The 27,055-nt window shown below is 46.6% G+C and overlaps 1 protein-coding gene across 1 annotated transcript in view; it reads right to left on the bottom strand.

Annotated features, from left to right (window-relative positions):
- The window catches only part of LOC115127521 (AT-rich interactive domain-containing protein 3A-like), a 215,590-nt gene that overhangs the window by 59,801 nt on the left and 128,734 nt on the right, over positions 1–27,055 (bottom strand). The window contains exon 4 of the mRNA XM_065011318.1: positions 3,029–3,101. Coding sequence (XP_064867390.1) covers positions 3,029–3,101 — 73 coding nt within the window. The remainder of the gene's footprint in view (positions 1–3,028; positions 3,102–27,055) is intronic.

Below are 27,055 nucleotides of genomic sequence, written 5' to 3'. Positions count from 1 at the left end.
GGAGAGGCACCAACTTCGGCGGAAGTCGTGACACTGCTAAGCTACCTGCCGCCCTCATCATAAAGAACGCCCAACCAAAAATAACAAAAACATACCGACAGGCAAGTCTTGTACTCCTAAAATAGAGCTCTGTCTTTGTGTCCAATAACTGTGGCAGCATTCCAAACACTTAAAAGACACACCCTATCCCCTCAGCCCTCAAATTAAGGGGACACTTCTGATGACGTAGCATGACGTTTGACGAGTATACACTTGCAAGGTGAGGGAGGAAGGAATGGTTTCGACACTCCTTCATCCTGCGATGATTGTGTTTTCAGGTAGCTTGTTAAGAGCTACAGTCGATTATGAGTGCATGTCTACTTCTATTAAATATATAATTATTAATATACACCTACTGTATGATAGCTAGTAAATTAATTAGCTAACTAATGTTAGCCTGCCTACTGTATGATAGCTAGTAAATTAATTAGCTAACTAACGTTAGTCTGCCTACTGTATGATAGCTAGTAAATTAATTAGCTAACTAACGTTAGCCTGCCTACTGTATGATAGCTAGTAAATTAATTAGCTAACTAACGTTAGCCTGCCTACTGTATGATAGCTAGTAAATTAATTAGCTAACTAACGTTAGCCTGCCTACTGTATGATAGCTAGTAAATTAATTAGCTAACTAACGTTGGCATGCCTACTGTATGATAGCTAGTAAATTAATTAGCTAACTAACGTTAGCCTGCCTACTGTATGATAGCTAATAAATGTATTAGCTAACTAACGTTAGCCTGCCTACTGTATGATAGCTAGTAAATTAATTAGCTAACTAATGTTAGCTTGCCCAGCTGGAACTTCTGAAGAAGGAAAATGTTTTATTTCTACAATTTCCAAAAGAAAAAGAAACCAAACAAAAACATAATCATTTTTACGAGACGTGTTTGTGCATTAACAGAACAATTTCTAACTTATTTACATTCATTTTTACTAACACTTGTATGTTGACTCCATATTGATGTTGAGGTTTTACATTTTGGCTGACTTATCTTAGTGGATGTACAATCATCGCAAATTGAATTATGGGGCGTTTCAGGTTCTGACGTGAACATAAGTGTACACTCTCAAACTCCATTAAAAACGAGGGCTGAGGGGCTTACGTTGCAAACTTGCCTTGCTTGGCTAATCATTTGGACCAATTACAAATATGGCCACGAGGATTCCCCCAAGGGCCGAGGGCTGAGGTGAGGGGGATTGTGTTGGAAAGGGGGTTATGTTGGGGGGGGTGTTGGAAGGGGGTGTGTTGGAAGGGAGGGGGTTGTGTTGGAGGGGTTGAGGGGGGTCCCCTCCCTCTCCTGGTAGAGAAGTAAAGCTGCAGGAAACCCCAAATACTATCCAGACCCCAAATACTATCCAGACCCCAAATACTATCCAGGACCCCAAATACGATCCAGACCCCAAATACTATACAGACCCCAAATACTATTCAGACCCCAAATACTATCCAGGACCCCAAATACTATCCAGACCCCAAACACTATCCAGACCCAAATACGATCCAGACCCCAAATACTATCCAGACCCCAAATACTATCCAAACCCCAAATACTATACAGACCCCAAATACTATTCAGACCCCAAATACTATCCAGGACCCCAAATACTATCCAGACCCAAATACTATACAGACCCCAAATACTATTCAGACCCCAAATACTATCCAGGACCCCAAATACTATCCAGACCCAAATACTATCCAGACCCCAAATACTATCCAGACCCCAAATACTATCCAAACCCCAAATACTATACAGACCCCAAATACTATTCAGACCCCAAATACTATCCAGGACCCCAAATACTATCCAGACCCCAAATACTATCCAGGACCCCAAATACTATCCAGACCCAAAATACTATACAGACCCCAAATACTATTCAGACCCCAAATACTATCCAGGACCCCAAATACTATCCAGACCCCAAACACTATCCAGACCCAAATACTATCCAGACCCCAAATACTATCCAGACCCCAAATACTATCCAAACCCCAAATACTATACAGACCCCAAATACTATTCAGACCCCAAATACTATCCAGGACCCCAAATACTATCCAGACCCCAAATACTATCCAGACCCCAAATACTATCCAGACCCCAAACACTATCCAGACCCCAAATACTATCCAGACCCCAAACACTATCCAGACCCCAAATACTATCCAGGACCCCAAACACTATCCAGACCCCAAATACTATCCAGGACCCCAAATACTATCCAGACCCTAAATACTATCCAGACCCCAAATACTATCCAGGCTCCAAATACTATCCAAGCCCCAAATACTATCCAGGACCCCAAATACTATCCAGGACCCCAAATACTATCCAGACCCTAAATACTATCCAGACCCCAAATACTATCCAGGCTCCAAATACTATCCAGGACCCCAAATACTATCCAGGACCCCAAACACTATCCAGGCTCGGGGGCCTCTGGGGCCTTCAAATACTATCCAGGCTCGGGGGCCTCTGGGGCCTTCAAATACTATCCAGGCTCGGGGGCCTCTGGGGCCTTCAAATACTATCCAGGCTCGGGGGCCTCTGGGGCCTTCAAAACACTCAGCCACATTCTCCTGTTGTTACAGCTGTCTAACATCTGCAGCAGTTTTCACAAGACAAAACGGACTGACGGAAGGACGGACTGACGGAAGGGTGGACAGAGATACACACACACAAATGTTTCTGTCAAAGGACTTTGAGAAAATTAGCCTGGAGCAACTACAGGCAAACTTTTCACAAAAATAAATGTTTTCTAATTGAAGTTCAGACACAGACATCCTCTGATCAGAACCTGGAACAGGAAGTCTGATCTCCTGTCTGTTGAGGATGTGTGACACGCTAAAACATTCAAACAGTTTTAACAACCACTATAGATTCACAAGAATCACTATGCTCCAAGAAAGGTATAGTTGTGTTGATATATATATATATATATTATGAGATATGTATTACATTATGGTATATTAAGAACTCACCTCTCTTCTGCATAAAACTGAAAAGGTCATCAAGAAACTCTTTCCTCTTGACCCCATCGTCCAACTCGTACAACTAGAAGGAAAACAAGATGATTCACTTAGATAATAATCTCGTTAAAACTGGTTAAAACTGGTTCAAATGTGTTAAAACTAGTTAAAACTGGTTCAAATGTGTTAAAACTGGTTCAAACTGGTTCAAATGTGTTAAAACGGGTTAAAAATGGTTAAAATTGGTTTAAATGTGTTAAAACTGGTTTATATTTGTTAAAACTGGTTAAAACTGGTTTACATTTGTTAAAACTGGTTAAAACTGGTTTAAATGTGTTAAAACTGGTTAAAACTGGTTTACATTTGTTAAAACTGGTTAAAACTGGTTTAAATGTGTTAAAACTGGTTAAAACTGGTTAAAATGTGTTAACTGGTTAAAATGTGATAAAACTGGTTAAAAATTGTTAAAATTGGTTTAAATGTGTTAAAACTGGTTTCAAATGTGTTAAAACTGGTTTAAATGTGTTAAAAATGGTTAAAATTGGTTTAAATGTGTTAAAACTGGTTTACATTTGTTAAAACTGGTTAAAACTGGTTTACATTTGTTAAAACTGGTTAAAACTGGTTCAAATGTGTTAAAACTGGTTAAAACTGGTTTACATTTGTTAAAACTGGTTAAAACTGGTTTAAATGTGTTAAAACTGGTTTCAAATGTGTTAAAACTGGCTAAAACTGGTTAAAATGTGTTAAAACTGGTTAAAACTGGTTTACATTTGTTAAAACTGGTTAAAACTGGTTTAAATGTGTTAAAACTGGTTAAAACTGGTTTAAATGTGTTAAAACTGGTTAAAACTGGTTAAAATGTGTTAAAACTGGTTAAAAATGGTTAAAATTGGTTTAAATGTGTTAACTGGTTAAAATGTGTTAAAACTGGTTAAAACTGGTTTAAATGTGTTAAAACTGGTTAAAACTGGTTAAAATGTGTTAAAACTGGTTAAAAATGGTTAAAATTGGTTTAAATGTGTTAAAACTGGTTTAAATGTGTTAAAACTGGCCTATTGGCAAACATGAGTCCTTTCGTACTGGAACATGTCTAATAGAACTTACTATCGATGAATACCTTCAGAATGCAACATCTCATAGTACCGTAATTCCACACCAAACACATTTAATGGGAGGTAGACGAGGAGAAAACACAACAATGAATGTAGATTCTCAGCACTATAATACGTTTCAAACTTCCTTACTTCTATCAGGTTCATATAAACCTGTAAACACAATATAATGTCTAGTTTGAAGAGAAACAGAGCAGATGTGGCTTGTTGTCGTTACGAATTCAAGACGATCTGTGAGTAACCTTTAATGTTCTGAAGATAATCGCAACAGAATGTCTTGTGGCAGAATGGCTGGATACCAACAGACACCGTGTCTCCTCTGTGAAGGAACAATATCAGGAAACAGAATGGCTGGATACCAACAGACACCGTGTCTCCTCTGTGAAGGAACAATATCAGGAAACAGAGTGGCTGGATACCAACAGACACCGTGTCTCCTCTGTGAAGGAACAATATCAGGAAACAGAGTGGCTGGATACCAACAGACACCGTGTCTCCTCTGTGAAGGAACAATATGAGGAAACAGAGTGGCTGGATACCAACAGACACCGTGTCTCCTCTGTGAAGGAACAATATGAGGAAACAGAGTGGCTGGATACCAACAGACACCGTGTCTCCTCTGTGAAGGAACAATATCAGGAAACAGAGGGGCTGGATACCAACAGACACCGTGTCTCCTCTGTGAAGGATCAATATCAGGAAACAGAGGGGCTGGATACCAACAGACACCGTGTCTCCTCTGTGAAGGAACAATATCAGGAAACAGAGTGGCTGGATACCAACAGACACCGTGTCTCCTCTGTGAAGGAACAATATGAGGAAACAGAGTGGCTGGATACCAACAGACACCGTGTCTCCTCTGTGAAGGAACAATATCAGGAAACAGAGGGGCTGGATACCAACAGACACCGTTTCTCCTCTCAGTCCCATCCTCTCAGCCTCCTAGCCTCTCAGCCTCCCAGCCTAGTGGTTAGAGTGTTGGGCCAGTAACCAGCAGGTAGCCTAGTGGTTAGAGTGTTGGACCACACTCCCAGCCTCTCAGCCTCCCATCCTTCAGCCTGTTGGGCCAGTAACCAGCAGGTAGCCTAGTGGTTAGAGTGTTGGGCCAGTAACCAGCAGGTAGCCTAGTGGTTAGAGCGTTGGGCCAGTAACCCTAGTGGTTAGAGTGTTGGACCAGTAACCAGCAGGTAGCCTAGTGGTTAGAGTGTTGGGCCAGTAACCAGCAGGTAGCCTAGTGGTTAGAGCGTTGGGCCAGTAACCAGCAGGTAGCCTAGTGGTTAGAGCGTTGGGCCAGTAACCAGCATGTAGCCTAGTGGTTAGAGTGTTGGGCCAGTAACCAGCAGGTAGCCAAGTGGTTAGAGTGTTGGGCCAGTAACCAGCAGGTAGTGTAGTGGTTAGAGCTTTGGGCCAGTAACCAGCAGGTAGCCTAGTGGTTAGAGCGTTGGGCCAGTAACCAGCAGGTAGCCTAGTGGTTAGAGCGTTGGGCCAGTAACCAGCATGTAGCCTAGTGGTTAGAGTGTTGGGTCAGTAACCAGCAGGTAGCCAAGTGGTTAGAGTGTTGGGCCAGTAACCAGCAGGTAGCGTAGTGGTTAGAGCGTTGGGCCAGTAACCAGCAGGTAGCCTAGTGGTTAGAGTGTTGGGCCAGTAACCCAGCAGGTAGCCTAGTGGTTAGAGCGTTGGGCCAGTAACCAGCAGGTAGCCTAGTGGTTAGAGCGTTGGGCCAGTAACCAGCATGTAGCCTAGTGGTTAGAGTGTTGGGCCAGTAACCAGCAGGTAGCCAAGTGGTTAGAGTGTTGGGCCAGTAACCAGCAGGTAGCCTAGTGGTTAGAGCGTTGGGCCAGTAACCAGCAGGTAGCCTAGTGGTTAGAGTGTTGGGCCAGTAACCAGCAGGTAGCGTAGTGGTTAGAGCGTTGGGCCAGTAACCAGCAGGTAGCCTAGTGGTTAGAGCGTTGGGACAGTAACCAGCAGGTAGCGTAGTGGTTAGAGCGTTGGGCCAGTAACCAGCAGGTAGCCTAGTGGTTAGAGTGTTGGGCCAGCAACCAGCAGGTAGCCTAGTGGTTAGAGTGTTGGGCCAGTAACCAGCAGGTATTCTAGTGGTTAGAGTGTTGGGCCAGTAACCAGCAGGTAGCCTAGTGGTTAGAGCGTTGGGCCAGTAACCAGCATGTAGCCTAGTGGTTAGAGCTTGGGCCAGTAACCAGCAGGTAGCCTAGTGGTTAGAGCGTTGGGCCAGTAACCAGCAGGTAGCCTAGTGGTTAGAGCGTTGGGCCAGTAACCAGCATGTAGCCTAGTGGTTAGAGTGTTGGGCCAGTAACCAGCAGGTAGCCAAGTGGTTAGAGTGTTGGGCCAGTAACCAGCAGGTAGCCTAGTGGTTAGAGCGTTGGGCCAGTAACCAGCAGGTAGCCTAGTGGTTAGAGTGTTGGGCCAGTAACCAGCAGGTAGCGTAGTGGTTAGAGCGTTGGGCAAGTAACCAGCAGGTAGCCTAGTGGTTAGAGCGTTGGGCCAGTAACCAGCAGGTAGCCTAGTGGTTAGAGTGTTGGGCCAGTAACCAGCAGGTAGCGTAGTGGTTAGAGCGTTGGGCCAGTAACCAGCAGGTAGCCTAGTGGTTAGAGTGTTGGGCCAGTAACCAGCAGGTAGCCTAGTGGTTAGAGCGTTGGGCCAGTAACCAGCAGGTATTCTAGTGGTTAGAGCGTTGGGCCAGTAACCAGCAGGTAGCCTAGTGGTTAGAGTGTTGGGCCAGTAACCAGCAGGTAGCCTAGTGGTTAGAGCGTTGGGCCAGTAACCAGCATGTAGCCTAGTGGTTAGAGCTTGGGCCAGTAACCAGCAGGTAGCCTAGTGGTTAGAGCGTTGGGCCAGTAACCAGCAGGTAGCCTAGTGGTTAGAGCGTTGGGCCAGTAACCAGCAGGTAGCCTAGTGGTTAGAGCAGTGGGCCAGTAACCAGCAGGTAGCCTAGTGGTTAGAGTGTTGGGCCAGTAACCAGCAGGCAGCCTAGTGGTTAGAGTGTTGGGTCAGTAACCAGCAGGTAGCCAAGTGGTTAGAGTGTTGGGCCAGTAACCAGCAGGTAGCGTAGTGGTTAGAGCGTTGGGCCAGTAACCAGCAGGTAGCCTAGTGGTTAGAGCGTTGGGACAGTAACCAGCAGGTAGCCTAGTGGTTAGAGTGTTGGGCCAGTAACCAGCATGTAGCCTAGTGGTTAGAGTGTTGGGCCAGTAACCAGCAGGTAGCCAAGTGGTTAGAGTGTTGGGCCAGTAACCAGCAGGTAGCCTAGTGGTTAGAGCGTTGGGCCAGTAACCAGCAGGTAGCCTAGTGGTTAGAGTGTTGGGCCAGTAACCAGCAGGTAGCGTAGTGGTTAGAGCGTTGGGCCAGTAACCAGCAGGTAGCCTAGTGGTTAGAGCGTTGGGCCAGTAACCAGCAGGTAGCGTAGTGGTTAGAGCGTTGGGCCAGTAACCAACAGGTAGCCTAGTGGTTAGAGTGTTGGGCCAGCAACCAGCAGGTAGCCTAGTGGTTAGAGTGTTGGGCCAGTAACCAGCAGGTATTCTAGTGGTTAGAGTGTTGGGCCAGTAACCAGCAGGTAGCCTAGTGGTTAGAGCGTTGGGCCAGTAACCAGCATGTAGCCTAGTGGTTAGAGCTTGGGCCAGTAACCAGCAGGTAGCCTAGTGGTTAGAGCGTTGGGCCAGTAACCAGCAGGTAGCCTAGTGGTTAGAGCGTTGGGCCAGTAACCAGCATGTAGCCTAGTGGTTAGAGTGTTGGGCCAGTAACCAGCAGGTAGCCAAGTGGTTAGAGTGTTGGGCCAGTAACCAGCAGGTAGCCTAGTGGTTAGAGCGTTGGGCCAGTAACCAGCAGGTAGCCTAGTGGTTAGAGTGTTGGGCCAGTAACCAGCAGGTAGCGTAGTGGTTAGAGCGTTGGGCAAGTAACCAGCAGGTAGCCTAGTGGTTAGAGCGTTGGGCCAGTAACCAGCAGGTAGCCTAGTGGTTAGAGTGTTGGGCCAGTAACCAGCAGGTAGCGTAGTGGTTAGAGCGTTGGGCCAGTAACCAGCAGGTAGCCTAGTGGTTAGAGTGTTGGGCCAGTAACCAGCAGGTAGCCTAGTGGTTAGAGCGTTGGGCCAGTAACCAGCAGGTATTCTAGTGGTTAGAGTGTTGGGCCAGTAACCAGCAGGTAGCCTAGTGGTTAGAGTGTTGGGCCAGTAACCAGCAGGTAGCCTAGTGGTTAGAGCGTTGGGCCAGTAACCAGCATGTAGCCTAGTGGTTAGAGCTTGGGCCAGTAACCAGCAGGTAGCCTAGTGGTTAGAGCGTTGGGCCAGTAACCAGCAGGTAGCCTAGTGGTTAGAGCGTTGGGCCAGTAACCAGCAGGTAGCCTAGTGGTTAGAGCAGTGGGCCAGTAACCAGCAGGTAGCCTAGTGATTAGAGTGTTGGGCCAGTAAACAGCAGGCAGCCTAGTGGTTAAAGTGTTGAGCCAGTAACCAGCAGGTAGCCTAGTGGTTAGTGTGTTGGGCCAGTAACCAGCAGGTAGCCTAGTGGTTAGAGCGTTGGGCCAGTAACCAGCAGGTAGCCTAGTGGTTAGAGCATTGGGCCAGTACCCAGCAGGTAGCCTAGTGGTTAGAGCGTTGGGCCAGTAACCAGCAGGTAGCCTAGTGGTTAGAGCGTTGGGCCAGTAACCAGCAGGTAGCCTAGTGGTTAGAGCATTGGGCCAGTAACCAGCAGGTAGCCTAGTGGTTAGAGCGTTGGGCCAGTAACCAGCAGGTAGCCTAGTGGTTAGAGTGTTGGGCCAGTAACCAGCAGGTAGCCTAGTGGTTAGAGCGTTGGGCCAGTAACCAGCAGGTAGCCTAGTGGTTAGAGCGTTGGGCCAGTAACCAGCAGGTAGCCTAGTGGTTAGAGCGTTGGGCCAGTAACCAGCAGGTAGCCTAGTGGTTAGAGCGTTGGGCAAGTAACCACATCTACAGTCTACAGACCCCACTGAGTATTCCCTGTGAAACCACATCTACAGTCTACAGACGCCACTGAGTATTCCCTGTGAAACCACACCCCATCTACAGTCTACAGACCCTACTGAGTATTCCCTGTGAAACCACATCTACAGTCTACAGACCCCACTGAGTATTCCCTGTGAAACCACACCCCATCTACAGTCTACAGACCCTACTGAGTATTCCCTGTGAAACCACATCTACAGTCTACAGACCCTACTGAGTATTCCCTGTGAAACCACACCACATCTACAGTCTACAGACCCCACTGAGTATTCCCTGTGAAACCACATCTACAGTCTACAGACCCTACTGAGTATTCCCTGTGAAACCACACCCCATCTACAGTCTACAGACCCCACTGAGTATTCCCTGTGAAACCACATCTACAGTCTACAGACCCCACTGAGTATTCCCTGTGAAACCACATCTACAGTCTACAGACCCCACTGAGTATTCCCTGTGAAACCACACCACATCTACAGTCTACAGACCCCACTGAGTATTCCCAGTGAAACCACATCTACAGTCTACAGACCCTACTGAGTATTCCCTGTGAAACCACATCTACAGTCTACAGACCCCACTGAGTATTCCCTGTGAAACCACACCACATCTACAGTCTACAGACCCCACTGAGTATTCCCTGTGAAACCACATCTACAGTCTACAGACCCTACTGAGTATTCCCTGTGAAACCACACCACATCTACAGTCTACAGACCCCACTGAGTATTACCTGTGAAACCACATCTACAGTCTACAGACCCCACTGAGTATTCCCTGTGAAACCACATCTACAGTCTACAGACCCCACTGAGTATTCCCTGTGTAACCACACCCCATCTACAGTCTACAGACCCCACTGAGTATTCCCTGTGTAACCACACCCCATCTACAGTCTACAGACCCCACTGAGTATTCCCTGTGAAACCACATTAACAGTCTACAGACCCCACTGAGTATTCCCTGTGAAACCACATCTACAGTCTACAGACCCCACTGAGTATTCCCTGTGAAACCACATCTACAGTCTACAGACCCCACTGAGTATTCCCTGTGAAACCACACCACATCTACAGTCTACAGACCCTACTGAGTATTCCCTGTGAAACCACACCACATCTACAGTCTACAGACCCTACTGAGTATTCCCTGTGAAACCACATCTACAGTCTACAGACCCTACTGAGTATTCCCTGTGAAACCACATCTACAGTCTACAGACCCTACTGAGTATTCCCTGTGAAACCACATCTACAGTCTACAGACCCTACTGAGTATTCCCTGTGAAACCACACCACATCTACAGTCTACAGACCCCACTGAGTATTCCCTGTGAAACCACACCACATCTACAGTCTACAGACCCCACTGAGTATTCCCTGTGAAACCACATCTACAGTCTACAGACCCTACTGAGTATTCCCTGTGAAACCACACCACATCTACAGTCTACAGACCCTACTGAGTATTCCCTGGGAAACCACACCACATCTACAGTCTACAGACCCCACTGAGTATTCCCTGTGAAACCTCATCTACAGTCTACAGACCCTGCTGAGTATTCCCCTACAATACTTTTACTGCTGAACACAGAATGTTCTCTGAGCCAATATGTATGGGGCGGCAGGGTAGCCTAGTGGTTAGAGCGTTGGACTAGTTCTCTGAGCCAATATGTACGGGGCGGCAGGGTAGCCTAGTGGTTAGAGCGTTGGACTAGGTCTCTGAGCCAATATGTATGGGGCGGCAGGGTAGCCTAGTGGTTAGAGCGTTGGACTAGTTCTCTGAGCCAATATGTATGGGGCGGCAGGGTAGCCTAGTGGTTAGAGCGTTGGACTAGTTCTCTGAGCCAATATGTATGGGGCGGCAGGGTAGCCTAGTGGTTAGAGCGTTGGACTAGTTCTCTGAGCCAATATGTATGGGGCGGCAGGGTAGCCTAGTGGTTAGAGCGTTGGACTAGGTCTCTGAGCCAATATGTATGGGGCGGCAGGGTAGCCTAGTGGTTAGAGCGTTGGACTAGGTCTCTGAGCCAATATGTATGGGGCGGCAGGGTAGCCTAGTGGTTAGAGCGTTGGACTAGTTCTCTGAGCCAATATGCCAATATATGGGGCGGCAGGGTAGCCTAGTGGTTAGAGCGTTGGACTAGGTCTCTGAGCCAATATGTATGGGGCGGCAGGGTAGCCTAGTGGTTAGAGCGTTGGACTAGTTCTCTGAGCCAATATGTATGGGGCGGCAGGGTAGCCTAGTGGTTAGAGCGTTGGACTAGGTCTCTGAGCCAATATGTATTACATAAACTGTGATTCGTATTGGGGGACATTTATTTGACCTCAGAACATGTTTTAAAACCCACATTTAATGCAAATATCACTTAAAAATGAACAAAATATAAAATGATTGTTATTTTAATTTAAAAATATATATATATCTTGAATGGTTATTAACAATTTTCTACTAGTTCTACTATTAAGTGGGGGACTTTTACTTAGACATTTTCTGAAATTCCGTGACCCAGACTTGCTTTTTTGGGACAGTCACCAGTAGAGGAGGGGACAGGAGGAGAAAGACAACAGGACAGTCACCAGTAGAGGAGGGGACAGGAGGAGAAAGACAACAGGACAGTCACCAGTAGAGGAGGGGACAGGAGGAGAAAGACAACAGGACAGTCACCAGTAGAGGAGTGGACAGGAGGAGAAAGACAACAGGACAGTCACCAGTAGAGTAGGGGACAGGAGGAGAAAGACAACAGGACAGTCACCAGTAGAGGAGGGGACAGGAGGAGAAAGACAACAGGACAGTCACCAGTAGAGGAGTGGACGGGAGGAGAAAGACAACAGAAAGACAACAGGACAGTCACCAGTAGAGGAGTGGACAGGAGGAGAAAGACAACAGGACAGTCACCAGTAGAGGAGTGGACAGGAGGAGAAAGACAACAGAAAGACAACAGGACAGTCACCAGTAGAGGAGTGGACAGGAGGAGAGAGACAACAGAAAGACAACAGGACAGTCACCAGTAGAGGAGTGGACAGGAGGAGAAAGACAACAGGACAGTCACCAGTAGAGGAGTGGACAGGAGGAGAAAGACAACAGGACAGTCACCAGTAGAGGAGTGGACAGGAGGAGAAAGAAAACAGGACAGTCACCAGTAGAGGAGTGGACAGGAGGAGAAAGACAACAGGACAGTCACCAGTAGAGGAGTGGACAGGAGGAGAAAGACAACAGGACAGTCACCAGTAGAGGAGGGGACAGGAGGAGAAAGACAACAGGACAGTCACCAGTAGAGGAGGGGACAGGAGGAGAAAGACAACAGGACAGTCACCAGTAGAGGAGTGGACGGGAGGAGAAAGACAACAGGACAGTCACCAGTAGAGGAGTGGACAGGAGGAGAAAGACAACAGGACAGTCACCAGTAGAGGAGTGGACAGGAGGAGAAAGACAACAGGACAGTCACCAGTAGAGGAGTGGACAGGAGGAGAAAGACAACAGGACAGTCACCAGTAGAGGAGTGGACAGGAGGAGAAAGACAACAGGACAGTCACCAGTAGAGGAGGGGACAGGAGGAGAGAGACAACAGAAAGACAACGGGACAGTCACCAGTAGAGGAGGGGACAGGAGGAGAAAGACAACAGAAAGACAACAGGACAGTCACCAGTAGAGGAGGGGACAGGAGGAGAAAGACAACAGAAAGACAACAGGACAGTCACCAGTAGAGGAGGGGACAGGAGGAGAGAGACAACAGAAAGACAACGGGACAGTCACCAGTAGAGGAGGGGACAGGAGGAGAAAGACAACAGAAAGTCACCAGTAGAGGAGGGGACAGGAGGAGAGAGACAACAGAAAGACAACGGGACAGTCACCAGTAGAGGAGGGGACAGGAGGAGAAAGACAACAGAAAGACAACGGGACAGTCACCAGTAGAGGAGGGGACAGGAGGAGAAAGACAACAGAAAGACAACGGGACAGTCACCAGTAGAGGAGGGGACAGGAAGAGAAAGACATCGGGACAGTCACCGGGTGTCTTTGTTTTCAATCTGAACTGAACGCTTGTCAGGGCCCCATTTGGTTTATGTGTCTGAAGTATTTGAAGGAACCCTGCGAGGAGAGGACAGAGTTCAACGGGACCTTTAGGCGCTCTGAGTTCAGAGCTAACCCTGCTTCGTGGTATTAGGTACCAGCAGGTCACCAGAGGGGAAAGAGCTGTCGGCGACGAACTTGAAAAGCTGCCTTGCTTTTCTCTCACTCTCAGGGCGACAGGTAGAGGTTTGAGCATTGGGCCAATAACCAAAAGATCATTAGTTTAAATCCCTGAGCTGACAAGGTGAAAAATATGTCGATGTGCCCTTGAGCAAGGCACTAATGGCTGGCCGTGACACCACTGTCAGGGGGAGTTGGGATAAGTAAACAACACATTTCTATTGAAACAGGACAAATATCCACCTAGTTAATATTCCCTCTTCTCTCTCTCTCTCTCTCTCTCTCTCTCTCTCTCTCTCTCTCTGCTCTCTCTCTGCTCTCTCTCTCTCCCTCTCTCTCTCTGCTCTCTCTCTCTCTCTCTCTCCCTCCCTCCCTCTCTCTCTCTCTCTGCTCTCTCTCTCTGAGTTTACAGTATCTATACTATATCTTCTGACACTACCGATGCCCTTACTTTTGAAGCCACACTGTGATTTTTAACAGCTGGCTCCCCGCCCGGTCCTAACAGCTCCCTCTGCGATGCTGGCTCCCATAACAACTCCCTCGGCGATGCTGGCTCCCATAATAACTCCATCGGTGATGCTGGCTCCCATAACAACTCCCTCGGCGATGCTGGCTCCCATAACAACTCCCTCGGCAACGCTGGCTCCCATAACAGCTCCCTCGGCTACACTGGCTCCCATAACAACTCCCTCGGCGACGCTGGCTCCCATAACAACTCCCTCGGCGACGCTGGCTCCCATGACAACTCCCTCGGCTACGCTGGCTCCCATAACAACTCCCTCGGCTACGCTGGCTCCCATAACAGCTCCCTCGGCTACGCTGACTCCCATAACAACTCCCTCGGCTACGCTGGCTCCCATAACAGCTCCCTCGGCTACGCTGGCTCCCATAACAGCTCCCTCGGCTACGCTGACTCCCATAACAGCTCCCTCGGCTACACTGGCTCCCATAACAACTCCCTCGGCGATGCTGGCTCCCATAACAACTCCCTCAGCGACGCTGGCTCCCATAACAGCTCCCTCGGCTACACTGGCTCCCATAACAACTCCCTCGGCGACGCTGGCTCCCATAACAACTCCCTCGGCGACGCTGGCTCCCATAACAATTCCCTCGGCTACGCTGGCTCCCATAACAGGTCCCTCGGCTACGCTGGCTCCCATAACAGCTCCCTCGGCTACGCTGACTCCCATAACAACTCCCTCGGCTACGCTGGCTCCCATAACAGCTCCCTCGGCTACGCTGACTCCCATAACAGGTCCCTCGGCTACGCTGGCTCCCATAACAGCTCCCTCGGCTACGCTGGCTCCCATAAAAACTCCCTCGGCTACGCTGGCTCCCATAACAGCTCCCTCGGCTACGCTCGCTCCCATAACAGCTCCCTCGGCTACGCTGGCTCCCATTGCCTCACATACATACATACACACACACTAACACACACACACCGAACACACACTAACACACACACACCAACACACAGAAGCACACATACACACCAACACACACAAGCACACACACACACCACACACACACCAACACACACACTAACACACACCAGCACACACACACTAACACCAACACACACACACCAACACACACACACACCAACACACACACTAACACACACCAGCACACACCCACTAACACACACACACCAACACACACACTAACACACACTAACACAAACACCAACACACACACTAACACACACACACTAACACACACACTAACACACACACCAACACACACACTAACACCCACACACACACACACCCACACACACACCAACACACACACTAACACCCACACACCAACACACACACACACACACCAACACACACACACCAACACAACACACACACTAACACACGCGCTGAGGGTTGTGCTGACATGATGTCATGTGTAAAATACTATGAAGAGGTGGTCTGTGTCTCCCTCCTGATGGAGCCTCCAATTCATTATCAAAATATTACAAATGTCCCTATTCAATTTTTACTCTTTAGTTATTTTATTTAACCTTTATTTAACTAGGCAAGTCAGTTCAACCTCTCCTTGTCCCAGTCTGTAATGTTCATCCTCTCCTTGTCCCAGTCTGTAATGTTCAACCTCTGCTTGTCCCAGTCTGTAATGTTCATCCTCTCCTTGTCCCAGTCTGTAATGTTCAACCTCTGCTTGTCCCAGTCTGTAATGTTCAACCTCTCCTTGTCCCAGTCTGTAATGTTCATCCTCTCCTTGTCCCAGTCTGTAATGTTCAACCTCTCCTTGTCCCAGTCTGTAATGTTCAACCTCTGCTTGTCCCAGTCTGTAATGTTCAACCTCTCCTTGTCCCAGTCTGTAATGTTCAACCTCTGCTTGTCCCAGTCTGTAATGTTCATCCTCTCCTTGTCCCAGTCTGTAATGTTCAACCTCTCCTTGTCCCAGTCTGTAATGTTCATCCTCTCCTTGTCCCAGTCTGTAATGTTCATCCTCTCCTTGTCCCAGTCTGTAATGTTCAACCTCTCCTTGTCCCAGTCTGTAATGTTCATCCTCTCCTTGTCCCAGTCTGTAATGTTCAACCTCTCCTTATCCCAGTCTGTAATGTTAAACCTCTCCTTGTCCCAGTCTGTAATGTTCAACCTCTCCTTGTCCCAGTCTGTAATGTTCAACCTCTCCTTGTCCCAGTCTGTAATGTTCCTCTTCTTGTCCCAGACTGTAATGTTCATCCTCTCCTTGTCCCAGTCTGTAATGTTCAACCTCTCCTCTCCTTGTCCCAGTCTGTAATGTTCATCCTCTCCTTGTCCCAGTCTGTAATGTTCCTCTCCTTGTCCCAGTCTGTAATGTTCATCCTCTCCTTGTCCCAGTCTGTAATGTTCATCCTCTCCTCTCCTTGTCCCAGTCTGTAATGTTCATCCTCTCCTTGTCCCAGTCTGTAATGTTCATCCTCTCCTTGTCCCAGTCTGTAATGTTCAACCTCTCCTTGTCCCAGTCTGTAATGTTCATCCTCTCCTTGTCCCAGTCTGTAATGTTCATCCTCTCCTTGTCCCAGTCTGTAATGTTCAACCCTCCTTCCCAGTCCCAGTCTGTAATGTTCCTTATCCCAGTCTGTAATGTTCATCCTCTCCTTGTCCCAGTCTGTAATGTTCATCCTCTCCTTGTCTGTAATGTTCAATCTCTCCTTGTCCCAGTCTGTAATGTTCAACCTCTCCTTATCCCAGTCTGTAATGTTCATCCTCTCCTTGTCTGTAATGTTCAATCTCTCCTTGTCCCAGTCTGTAATGTTCAACCTCTCCTTGTCCCAGTCTGTAATGTTCATCCTCTCCTTGTCCCAGTCTGTAATGTTCATCCTCTCCTTGTCCCAGTCTGTAATGTTCAACCTCTCCTCTCCTTGTCCCAGTCTGTAATGTTCATCCTCTCCTTGTCCCAGTCTGTAATGTTCAACCTCTCCTTGTCCCAGTCTGTAATGTTCAACCTCTCCTTGTCCCAGTCTGTAATGTTCATCCTCTCCTTGTCTGTAATGTTCAACCTCTCCTTGTCCCAGTCTGTAATGTTCATCCTCTCCTCTCCTTGTCCCAGTCTGTAATGTTCCTCTCCTTGTCCCAGTCTGTAATGTTCATCCTCTCCTTGTCCCAGTCTGTAATGTTCAACCTCTCCTCTCCTTGTCCCAGTCTGTAATGTTCAACCTCTCCTTATCCCAGTCTGTAATGTTCAACCTCTCCTTATCCCAGTCTGTAATGTTCATCCTCTCCTTGTCCCAGTCTGTAATGTTCATCCTCTCCTTGTCCCAGTCTGTAATGTTCATCCTCTCCTTGTCCCAGTCTGTAATGTTCATCCTCTCCTTGTCCCAGTCTGTAATGTTCAACCTCTCCTTGTCCCAGTCTGTAATGTTCAACCTCTCCTTATCCCAGTCTGTAATGTTCATCCTCTCCTTGTCTGTAATGTTCAATCTCTCCTTGTCCCAGTCTGTAATGTTCAACCTCTCCTTATCCCAGTCTGTAATGTTCATCCTCTCCTTGTCTGTAATGTTCAACCTCTCCTTGTCCCAGTCTGTAATGTTCAACCTCTGCTTGTCCCAGTCTGTAATGTTCATCCTCTCCTTGTCCCAGTCTGTAATGTTCATCCTCTCCTTGTCCCAGTCTGTAATGTTCAACCTCTCCTTATCCCAGTCTGTAATGTTCAACCTCTCCTTGTCCCAGTCTGTAATGTTCAACCTCTCCTTGTCCCAGTCTGTAATGTTCAACCTCTCCTTGTCCCAGTCTGTAATGTTCATCCTCTCCTTGTCTGTAATGTTCAACCTCTCCTTGTCCCAGTCTGTAATGTTCAACCTCTCCTTGTCCCAGTCTGTAATGTTCATCCTCTCCTTGTCCCAGTCTGTAATGTTCATCCTCTCCTTGTCCCAGTCTGTAATGTTTAACCTCTCCTTGTCCCAGTCTGTAATGTTCAACCTCTCCTTGTCCCAGTCTGTAATGTTCAACCTCTCCTTGTCCCAGTCTGTAATGTTCATCCTCTCCTTGTCCCAGTCTGTAATGTTCAACCTCTCCTTGTCCCAGTCTGTAATGTTCAACCTCTCCTTGTCCCAGTCTGTAATGTTCATCCTCTCCTTGTCCCAGTCTGTAATGTTCAACCTCTCCTTGTCCCAGTCTGTAATGTTCATCCTCTCCTTGTCCCAGTCTGTAATGTTCAACCCTCCTTGTCCCAGTCTGTAATGTTCAATCCTCTCCTTGTCCCAGTCTGTAATGTTCAACCTCTCTTGTCCCAGTCTGTAATGTTGTCCTCCTTGTCCCAGTCTGTAATGTTCATCCTCTCCTTGTCCCAGTCTGTAATGTTCAACCTCTCCTTGTCCCAGTCTGTAATGTTCATCCTCTCCTTGTCCCAGTCTGTAATGTTCAATCCTCTCTCCTTGTCCCAGTCTGTAATGTTCCCAGTCTGTAATGTAATGTTCATCCTCTCCTTGTCCCAGTCTGTAATGTTCAACCTCTCCTTGTCCCAGTCTGTAATGTTCACCTCTCCTTGTCAGTCCAGTCTGTAATGTTCAACCTCTCCTTGTCCCAGTCTGTAATGTTCAACCTCTCCTTGTCCCAGTCTGTAATGTTCAATCCTCTCCTTGTCCCAGTCTGTAATGTTCAACCTCTCCTTGTCCCAGTCTGTAATGTTCAATCTCTCCTTGTCCCAGTCTGTAACCTCTCCTTGTCCCATCTGTAATGTTCTCTCCTTGTCCCAGTCTGTAATGTTCAATCCTCTCCTTGTCCCAGTCTGTAATGTTCATCCTCTCCTTGTCCCAGTCTGTAATGTTCATCCCTCTCTTGTCCCAGTCTGTAATGTTCAACCTCTCCTTGTCCCAGTCTGTAATGTTCTGTAATCCTCTCCTTGTCCCAGTCTGTAATGTTCAACCTCTCCTTGTCCCAGTCTGTAATGTTCAACCTCTCCTTGTCCCAGTCTGTAATGTTCCTCTCCTTGTCCCAGTCTGTAATGTTCAACCTCTCCTTGTCCCAGTCTGTAATGTTCAATCCTCTCCTTGTCCCAGTCTGTAATGTTCATCCTCTCCTTGTCCCAGTCTGTAATGTTCCTCTCCTTGTCCCAGTCTGTAATGTTCATCCTCTCCTTCCCAGTCTGTAATGTTCATCCTCTCCTTGTCCCAGTCTGTAATGTTCATCCTCTCCTTATCCCAGTCTGTAATGTGTCCCAGTCTGTAATGTTCAACCTCCTTGTCCCAGTCTGTAATGTTCAACCTCTCCTTGTCCCAGTCTGTAATGTTCAACCTCTCCTTGTCCCAGTCTGTAATGTTCATCCTCTCCTTATCCCAGTCTGTAATGTTCATCCTCTCCTTATCCCAGTCTGTAATGTTCAACCTCTCCTTGTCCCAGTCTGTAATGTTCAACCTCTCCTTGTCCCAGTCTGTAATGTTCATCCCTCTCCTGTAATGTTGTCCCAGTCTGTAATGTTCAACCTCTCCTGTCCCAGTCAAAAATCCTTTGTCCCCACCTCTCCTTGTCCCAGTCTGTAATGTTCAACCTCTCCTTGTCCCAGTCTGTAATGTTCATCCTCTCCTTGTCCCAGTCTGTAATGTTCAACCTCTCCTTGTCCCAGTCTGTAATGTTCAACCTCTCCTTGTCCCAGTCTGTAATGTTCATCCTCTCCTTGTCCCAGTCTGTAATGTTCCTCTCCTTGTCCCAGTCTGTAATGTTCATCCTCTCCTCTCCTTGTCCCAGTCTGTAATGTTCATCCTGACCTTGTCCCAGTCTGTAATGTTCAACCTCTCCTTGTCCCAGTCTGTAATGTTCAATCTCCTCTCCTTGTCCCAGTCTGTAATGTTCATCCTCTCCTTGTCCCAGTCTGTAATGTTCCTCTTCTTGTCCCAGTCTGTAATGTTCATCCTCTCCTTGTCCCAGTCTGTAATGTTCAACCTCTCCTTGTCCCAGTCTGTAATGTTCATCCTCTCCTTGTCCCAGTCTGTAATGTTCAACCTCTCCTTGTCCCAGTCTGTAATGTTCAACCTCTCCTTGTCCCAGTCTGTAATGTTATATTCTTGTCCCATGTCTGTAAATATATTCATGACCTCTCTTGTCTGTAATGTTCAACCTCTCCTTGTCCCAGTCTGTAATGTTCAACCTCTGCTTGTCCCAGTCTGTAATGTTCAACCTCTCCTTATCCCAGTCTGTAATGTTCATCCTCTCCTTGTCTGTAATGTTCAACCTCTCCTTGTCCCAGTCTGTAATGTTCAACCTCTGCTTATCCCAGTCTGTAATGTTCAACCTCTCCTTGTCCCAGTCTGTAATGTTCATCCTCTCCTTGTCCCAGTCTGTAATGTTCAACCTCTCCTTGTCCCAGTCTGTAATGTTCAACCTCTCCTTGTCCCAGTCTGTAATGTTCATCCTCTCCTTATCCCAGTCTGTAATGTTCATCCTCTCCTTATCCCAGTCTGTAATGTTCAACCTCTCCTTGTCCCAGTCTGTAATGTTCATCCTCTCCTTGTCCCAGTCTGTAATGTTCAACCTCTCCTTGTCCCAGTCTGTAATGTTCAACCTCTCCTTGTCCCAGTCTGTAATGTTCATCCTCTCCTTGTCCCAGTCTGTAATGTTCCTCTCCTTGTCCCAGTCTGTAATGTTCAACCTCTCCTCTCCTTGTCCCAGTCTGTAATGTTCATCCTCTCCTTGTCCCAGTCTGTAATGTTCCTCTCCTTGTCCCAGTCTGTAATGTTCATCCTCTCCTCTCCTTGTCCCAGTCTGTAATGTTCATCCTCTCCTCTCCTTGTCCCAGTCTGTAATGTTCATCCTCTCCTTGTCCCAGTCTGTAATGTTCAACCTCTCCTTGTCCCAGTCTGTAATGTTCAACCTCTCCTTGTCCCAGTCTGTAATGTTCATCCTCTCCTTGTCTGTAATGTTCAACCTCTCCTTGTCCCAGTCTGTAATGTTCATCCTCTCCTTGTCCCAGTCTGTAATGTTCAACCTCTCCTCTCCTTGTCTCAGTCTGTAATGTTCAACCTCTCCTTATCCCAGTCTGTAATGTTCAATCTCTCCTTGTCCCAGTCTGTAATGTTCAATCTCTCCTTGTCCCAGTCTGTAATGTTCATCTCTCCTTGTCCCAGTCTGTAATGTTATCCTGACCTTGTCCCAGTCTGTAATGTTCAACCTATCCTTATCCCAGTCTGTAATGTTCATCCTCTCCTTGTCTGTAATGTTCAATCTCTTCTTGTCCCAGTCTGTAATGTTCATCCTCTCCTTGTCTGTAATGTTCAACCTCTCTTGTCCCAGTCTGTAATGTTCAACCTCTCCTTGTCCCAGTCTGTAATGTTCATCCTCTCCTTGTCTGTAATGTTCAACCTCCTTGTCCCAGTCTGTAATGTATCAACCTCTCCTTGTCCCAGTCTGTAATGTTCAACCATGACTCCTTATCCCAGTCTGTAAATGTTCATCCATGACCATGTCCCAGTCTGTAAATGTTCCTCTTCTTGTCCCAGTCTGTAATGTTCATCCTCTCCTTGTCCCAGTCTGTAATGTTCAACCTCTCCTTGTCCCAGTCTGTAATGTTCATCCTGACCATGTCCCAGTCTGTAATGTTCAACCTCTCCTTGTCCCAGTCTGTAATGTTCAACCTCTCCTTGTCCCAGTGTGTAATGTTCCTCTTCTTGTCCCAGTCTGTAATGTTCATCCTCTCTTGTCTGTAATGTTCAACCTCTCCTTGTCCCAGTCTGTAATGTTCAATCCTCTCCTTGTCCCAGTCTGTAAATGTTATCCATCTCCTTGTCCCAGTCTGTAATGTTTAACCTCTCCTTGTCCCAGTCTGTAATGTTCAACCTCTCCTTGTCCCAGTCTGTAATGTTCCCTCTCCTTGTCCCAGTCTGTAATGTTCATCCTCTCCTTGTCCCAGTCTGTAATGTTCATCCTCTCCTTGTCCCAGTCTGTAATGTTCATCCTGACCTTGTCTCAGTCTGTAATGTTCAACCTCTCCTTGTCCCAGTCTGTAATGTTCAACCTCTCCTTGTCCCAGTCTGTAATGTTCAACCTCTCCTTGTCCCAGTCTGTAATGTTCATCCTCTCCTTGTCCCAGTCTGTAATGTTCATCCTCTCCTTGTCCCAGTCTGTAATGTTCAACCTCTCCTTGTCCCAGTCTGTAATGTTCATCCTCTCCTTGTCCCAGTCTGTAATGTTCAACCATGACCTTGTCCCAGTCTGTAATGTTCATCCTCTCCTTGTCCCAGTCTGTAATGTTCAACCTCTCCTTGTCCCAGTCTGTAATGTTCATCCTCTCCTTGTCCCAGTCTGTAATGTTCAACCTCTGCTTGTCCCCGTCTGTAATGTTCAACCTCTCCTTGTCCCAGTCTGTAATGTTCATCCTCTCCTTGTCCCAGTCTGTAATGTTCAACCTCTCCTTGTCCCAGTCTGTAATGTTCAACCTCTCCTTGTCCCAGTCTGTAATGTTCATCCTCTCCTTGTCCCAGTCTGTAAATGTTCATCCTCTCCTTGTCCCAGTCTGTAATGTTCCCTCTCCTTGTCCCAGTCTGTAATGTTCATCCTCTCCTTGTCCCAGTCTGTAATGTTCAACCTCTCCTTGTCCCAGTCTGTAATGTTCCTCTTCTTGTCCCAGTCTGTAATGTTCATCCTCTCCTTGTCTGTAATGTTCATCCTCAAATGTCCCAGTCTGTAATGTTCAACCTCTGCTTATCCCCGTCTGTAATGTTCAACCTCTCCTTGTCCCAGTCTGTAATGTTCATCCTGACCATGTCCCAGTCTGTAATGTTCAACCTGACTCCTTGTCCCAGTCTGTAATGTTCAACCTGACCTTGTCCCAGTCTGTAATGTTCATCCTCTCCTTATCCCAGTCTGTAATGTTCATCCTCTCCTTATCCCAGTCTGTAATGTTCAACCTGACCTTGTCCCAGTCTGTAATGTTCATCCTCTCCTTGTCCCAGTCTGTAATGTTCAACCTGACCTTGTCCCAGTCTGTAATGTTCAACCTCTCCTTGTCCCAGTCTGTAATGTTCATCCTCTCCTTGTCCCAGTCTGTAATGTTCCTCTCCTTGTCCCAGTCTGTAATGTTCAACCTCTCTCTCTCCTTGTCCCAGTCTGTAATGTTCATCCTCTCCTTGTCCCAGTCTGTAATGTTCCTCTCCTTGTCCCAGTCTGTAATGTTCATCCTCTCCTCTCCTTGTCCCAGTCTGTAATGTTCATCCTCTCCTCTCCTTGTCCCAGTCTGTAATGTTCATCCTCTCCTTGTCCCAGTCTGTAATGTTCAACCTCTCCTTGTCCCAGTCTGTAATGTTCAACCTCTCCTTGTCCCAGTCTGTAATGTTCATCCTCTCCTTGTCTGTAATGTTCAACCTCTCCTTGTCCCAGTCTGTAATGTTCATCCTCTCCTTGTCCCAGTCTGTAATGTTCAACCTCTCCTCTCCTTGTCTCAGTCTGTAATGTTCAACCTCTCCTTATCCCAGTCTGTAATGTTCAATCTCTCCTTGTCCCAGTCTGTAATGTTCAATCTCTCCTTGTCCCAGTCTGTAATGTTCAATCTCTCCTTGTCCCAGTCTGTAATGTTCAACCTCTCCTTGTCCCAGTCTGTAATGTTCAACCTCTCCTTATCCCAGTCTGTAATGTTCATCCTCTCCTTGTCTGTAATGTTCAATCTCTTCTTGTCCCAGTCTGTAATGTTCATCCTCTCCTTGTCTGTAATGTTCAACCTCTCCTTGTCCCAGTCTGTAATGTTCAACCTCTCCTTGTCCCAGTCTGTAATGTTCATCCTCTCCTTGTCTGTAATGTTCAACCTCTCCTTGTCCCAGTCTGTAATGTTCAACCTCTCCTTGTCCCAGTCTGTAATGTTCAACCTCTCCTCTCCTTATCCCAGTCTGTAATGTTCATCCTCTCCTTGTCCCAGTCTGTAATGTTCCTCTTCTTGTCCCAGTCTGTAATGTTCATCCTCTCCTTGTCCCAGTCTGTAATGTTCAACCTCTCCTTGTCCCAGTCTGTAATGTTCATCCTCTCCTTGTCCCAGTCTGTAATGTTCAACCTCTCCTTGTCCCAGTCTGTAATGTTCAACCTCTCCTTGTCCCAGTGTGTAATGTTCCTCTTCTTGTCCCAGTCTGTAATGTTCATCCTCTCCTTGTCTGTAATGTTCAACCTCTCCTTGTCCCAGTCTGTAATGTTCAACCTCTCCTTGTCCCAGTCTGTAATGTTCATCCTCTCCTTGTCCCAGTCTGTAATGTTTAACCTCTCCTTGTCCCAGTCTGTAATGTTCAACCTCTCCTTGTCCCAGTCTGTAATGTTCAACCTCTCCTTGTCCCAGTCTGTAATGTTCATCCTCTCCTTGTCCCAGTCTGTAATGTTCATCCTCTCCTTGTCCCAGTCTGTAATGTTCATCCTCTCCTTGTCTCAGTCTGTAATGTTCAACCTCTCCTTGTCCCAGTCTGTAATGTTCAACCTCTCCTTGTCCCAGTCTGTAATGTTCAACCTCTCCTTGTCCCAGTCTGTAATGTTCATCCTCTCCTTGTCCCAGTCTGTAATGTTCATCCTCTCCTTGTCCCAGTCTGTAATGTTCAACCTCTCCTTGTCCCAGTCTGTAATGTTCATCCTCTCCTTGTCCCAGTCTGTAATGTTCAACCTCTCCTTGTCCCAGTCTGTAATGTTCATCCTCTCCTTGTCCCAGTCTGTAATGTTCAACCTCTCCTTGTCCCAGTCTGTAATGTTCATCCCCTCCTTGTCCCAGTCTGTAATGTTCAACCTCTGACTTGTCCCAGTCTGTAATGTTATCCTCTCCTTGTCCCAGTCTGTAATGTTCATCCTCTCCTTGTCCCAGTCTGTAATGTTCATCCTCTCCTTGTCCCAGTCTGTAATGTTCAACCTCTCCTTGTCCCAGTCTGTAATGTTCATCCTCTCCTTGTCCCAGTCTGTAATGTTCATCCTCTCCTTGTCCCAGTCTGTAATGTTCAACCTCTCCTTGTCCCAGTCTGTAATGTTCATCCTCTCCTTGTCCCAGTCTGTAATGTTCAACCTCTCCTTGTCCCAGTCTGTAATGTTCCTCTTCTTGTCCCAGTCTGTAATGTTCATCCTCTCCTTGTCTGTAATGTTCATCCTCTCCTTGTCCCAGTCTGTAATGTTCATCCTCTCCTTGTCCCAGTCTGTAATGTTCATCCTCTCCTTATCCCAGTCTGTAATGTTCAATGTAACATCACCACCACCATGCTGATCCTCAACATGGGGGACCCTCAGGGGTGCGTGCTTAGTCCCCTCCTGTACTCCTTGTTCATCCACGACTGCGTGGCAACGCACCACTCCAACAAAAAAATCAAGTTTGATCACCGGTGACGATGAGTCAGCCTACAGGGAGGAGGTCAGTTAACTGACAGTGTGGTACCAGAACAACCTCTACCTCATCATCAGTAAGACCAAGGAGCTGATCGTAGATTACAAGAAACGGGGAGAGGTTCACATCCACGGGGCTGCAGTGGAACAGGTAGACAGCCTCAAGTTCCTCTACACGACTCTCTGTCTCTCTTTGGTAAATATATCCATGACCATGTCTCTCTGGTAAATATATCCATGACCATGTCTCTCTCTGGTAAATATATCCATGACCATGTCTCTCTGGTAAATATATCCATGACCATGTCTCTCTGGTAAATATATCTATGACCATGTCTCTCTCTGGTAAATATATCCATGACCATGTCTCTCTCTGGTAAATATATCCATGACCATGTCTCTCTGGTAAATATATCCATGACCATGTCTCTCTCTCTGGTAAATATATCCATGACCATGTCTCTCTCTGGTAAATATATCCATGACCATGTCTCTCTGGTAAATATATCCATGACCATGTCTCTCTCTGGTAAATATATCCATGACCATGTCTCTCTGGTAAATATATCCATGACCATGTCTCTCTCTGTTAAATATATCCATGACCATGTCTCTCTGGTAAATATATCCATGACCATGTCTCTCTTTCTCTCTGGTAAATATATCCATGACCATGTCTCTCTGGTAAATATATCCCTGACCACGTCTCTCTCTCTGGTATATATATCCATGACCATGTCTCTCTGGTAAATATATCCATGACCATGTCTCTCTGGTAAATATATCCATGACCATGTCTCTCTCTCTGGTAAATATATCCATGACCATGTCTCTCTCTCTGGTAAATATATCCATGACCATGTCTCTCTCTCTCTGGTAAATATATCCATGACCATGTCTCTCTCTGGTAAATATATACATGACCATGTCTCTCTGGTAAATATATCCATGACCATGTCTCCCTACCACTGGTAAATATATCCATGCCCAGTCAAAATGTTCGCTGCTCTGGCCCCCCAATGTGTAACAAATCCATGACAGGACATGTCAATCACCACCTTCTGGAACATGAAACCCCACCTCTTTGAATACCTAGGATAGGATAAAGTAATCCTTCTCACCCCTCTCCCCTGAAAAGATTTAGATGACTATGTTCCACTGAGGTAAATGAATCCATTTGACCATGTAAGAGCGTCTAAATGACTCTAAATGTTAAATATATCCATGACTGGTAAATGTATCTCTCTCTGGTAAATATATCCATGACCATGTCTCTCTCTGGTAAATATATCCATGACCATGTCTCTCTCTGGTAAATATATCCATGACCATGTCTCTCTGGTAAATATATCCATGACCATGTCTCTCTGGTAAATATATCCATGACCATGTCTCTCTCTGTTAAATATATCCATGACCATGTCTCTCTGGTAAATATATCCATGACCATGTCTCTCTCTGTTAAATATATCCATGACCATGTCTCTCTGGTAAATATATCCATGACCATGTGACTCTCTGGTAAATATATCCATGACCATGTCTCTCTCTGGTAAATATATCCATGACCATGTCTCTCTCTGGTAAATATATCCATGACCATCTCTCTCTGGTAAATATATCCATGACCATGTCTCTCTGGTAAATATATCCATGACCATGTCTCTCTCTGATAAATATATCCATGACCATGTCTCTCTCTGGTAAATATATCCATGACCATGTCTCTCTCTGGTAAATATATCCATGACCATGTCTCTCTGGTAAATATATCCATGACCATGTCTCTCTGTTAAATATATCTCTGGTAAATATATCCATGACCATGTCTGACCTCTCTCTGGTAAATATATCCATGACCATGTCTCTCTCTGGTAAATATATCCATGACCATGTCTCTCTGGTAAATATATCCATGACCATGTCTCTCTCTGGTAAATATATCCATGACCATGTCTCTCTGGTAAATATATCCATGACCATGTCTCTCTGGTAAATATATCCATGACCA

This window comes from Oncorhynchus nerka, linkage group LG27 (genome assembly GCF_034236695.1).
Source record: "Oncorhynchus nerka isolate Pitt River linkage group LG27, Oner_Uvic_2.0, whole genome shotgun sequence".
NCBI classification, from domain to species: Eukaryota; Metazoa; Chordata; class Actinopteri; order Salmoniformes; family Salmonidae; genus Oncorhynchus; species Oncorhynchus nerka.
Note: the sequence above shows the minus strand (reverse complement) of the source record. Positions and strands in the feature narration are given on the sequence as shown.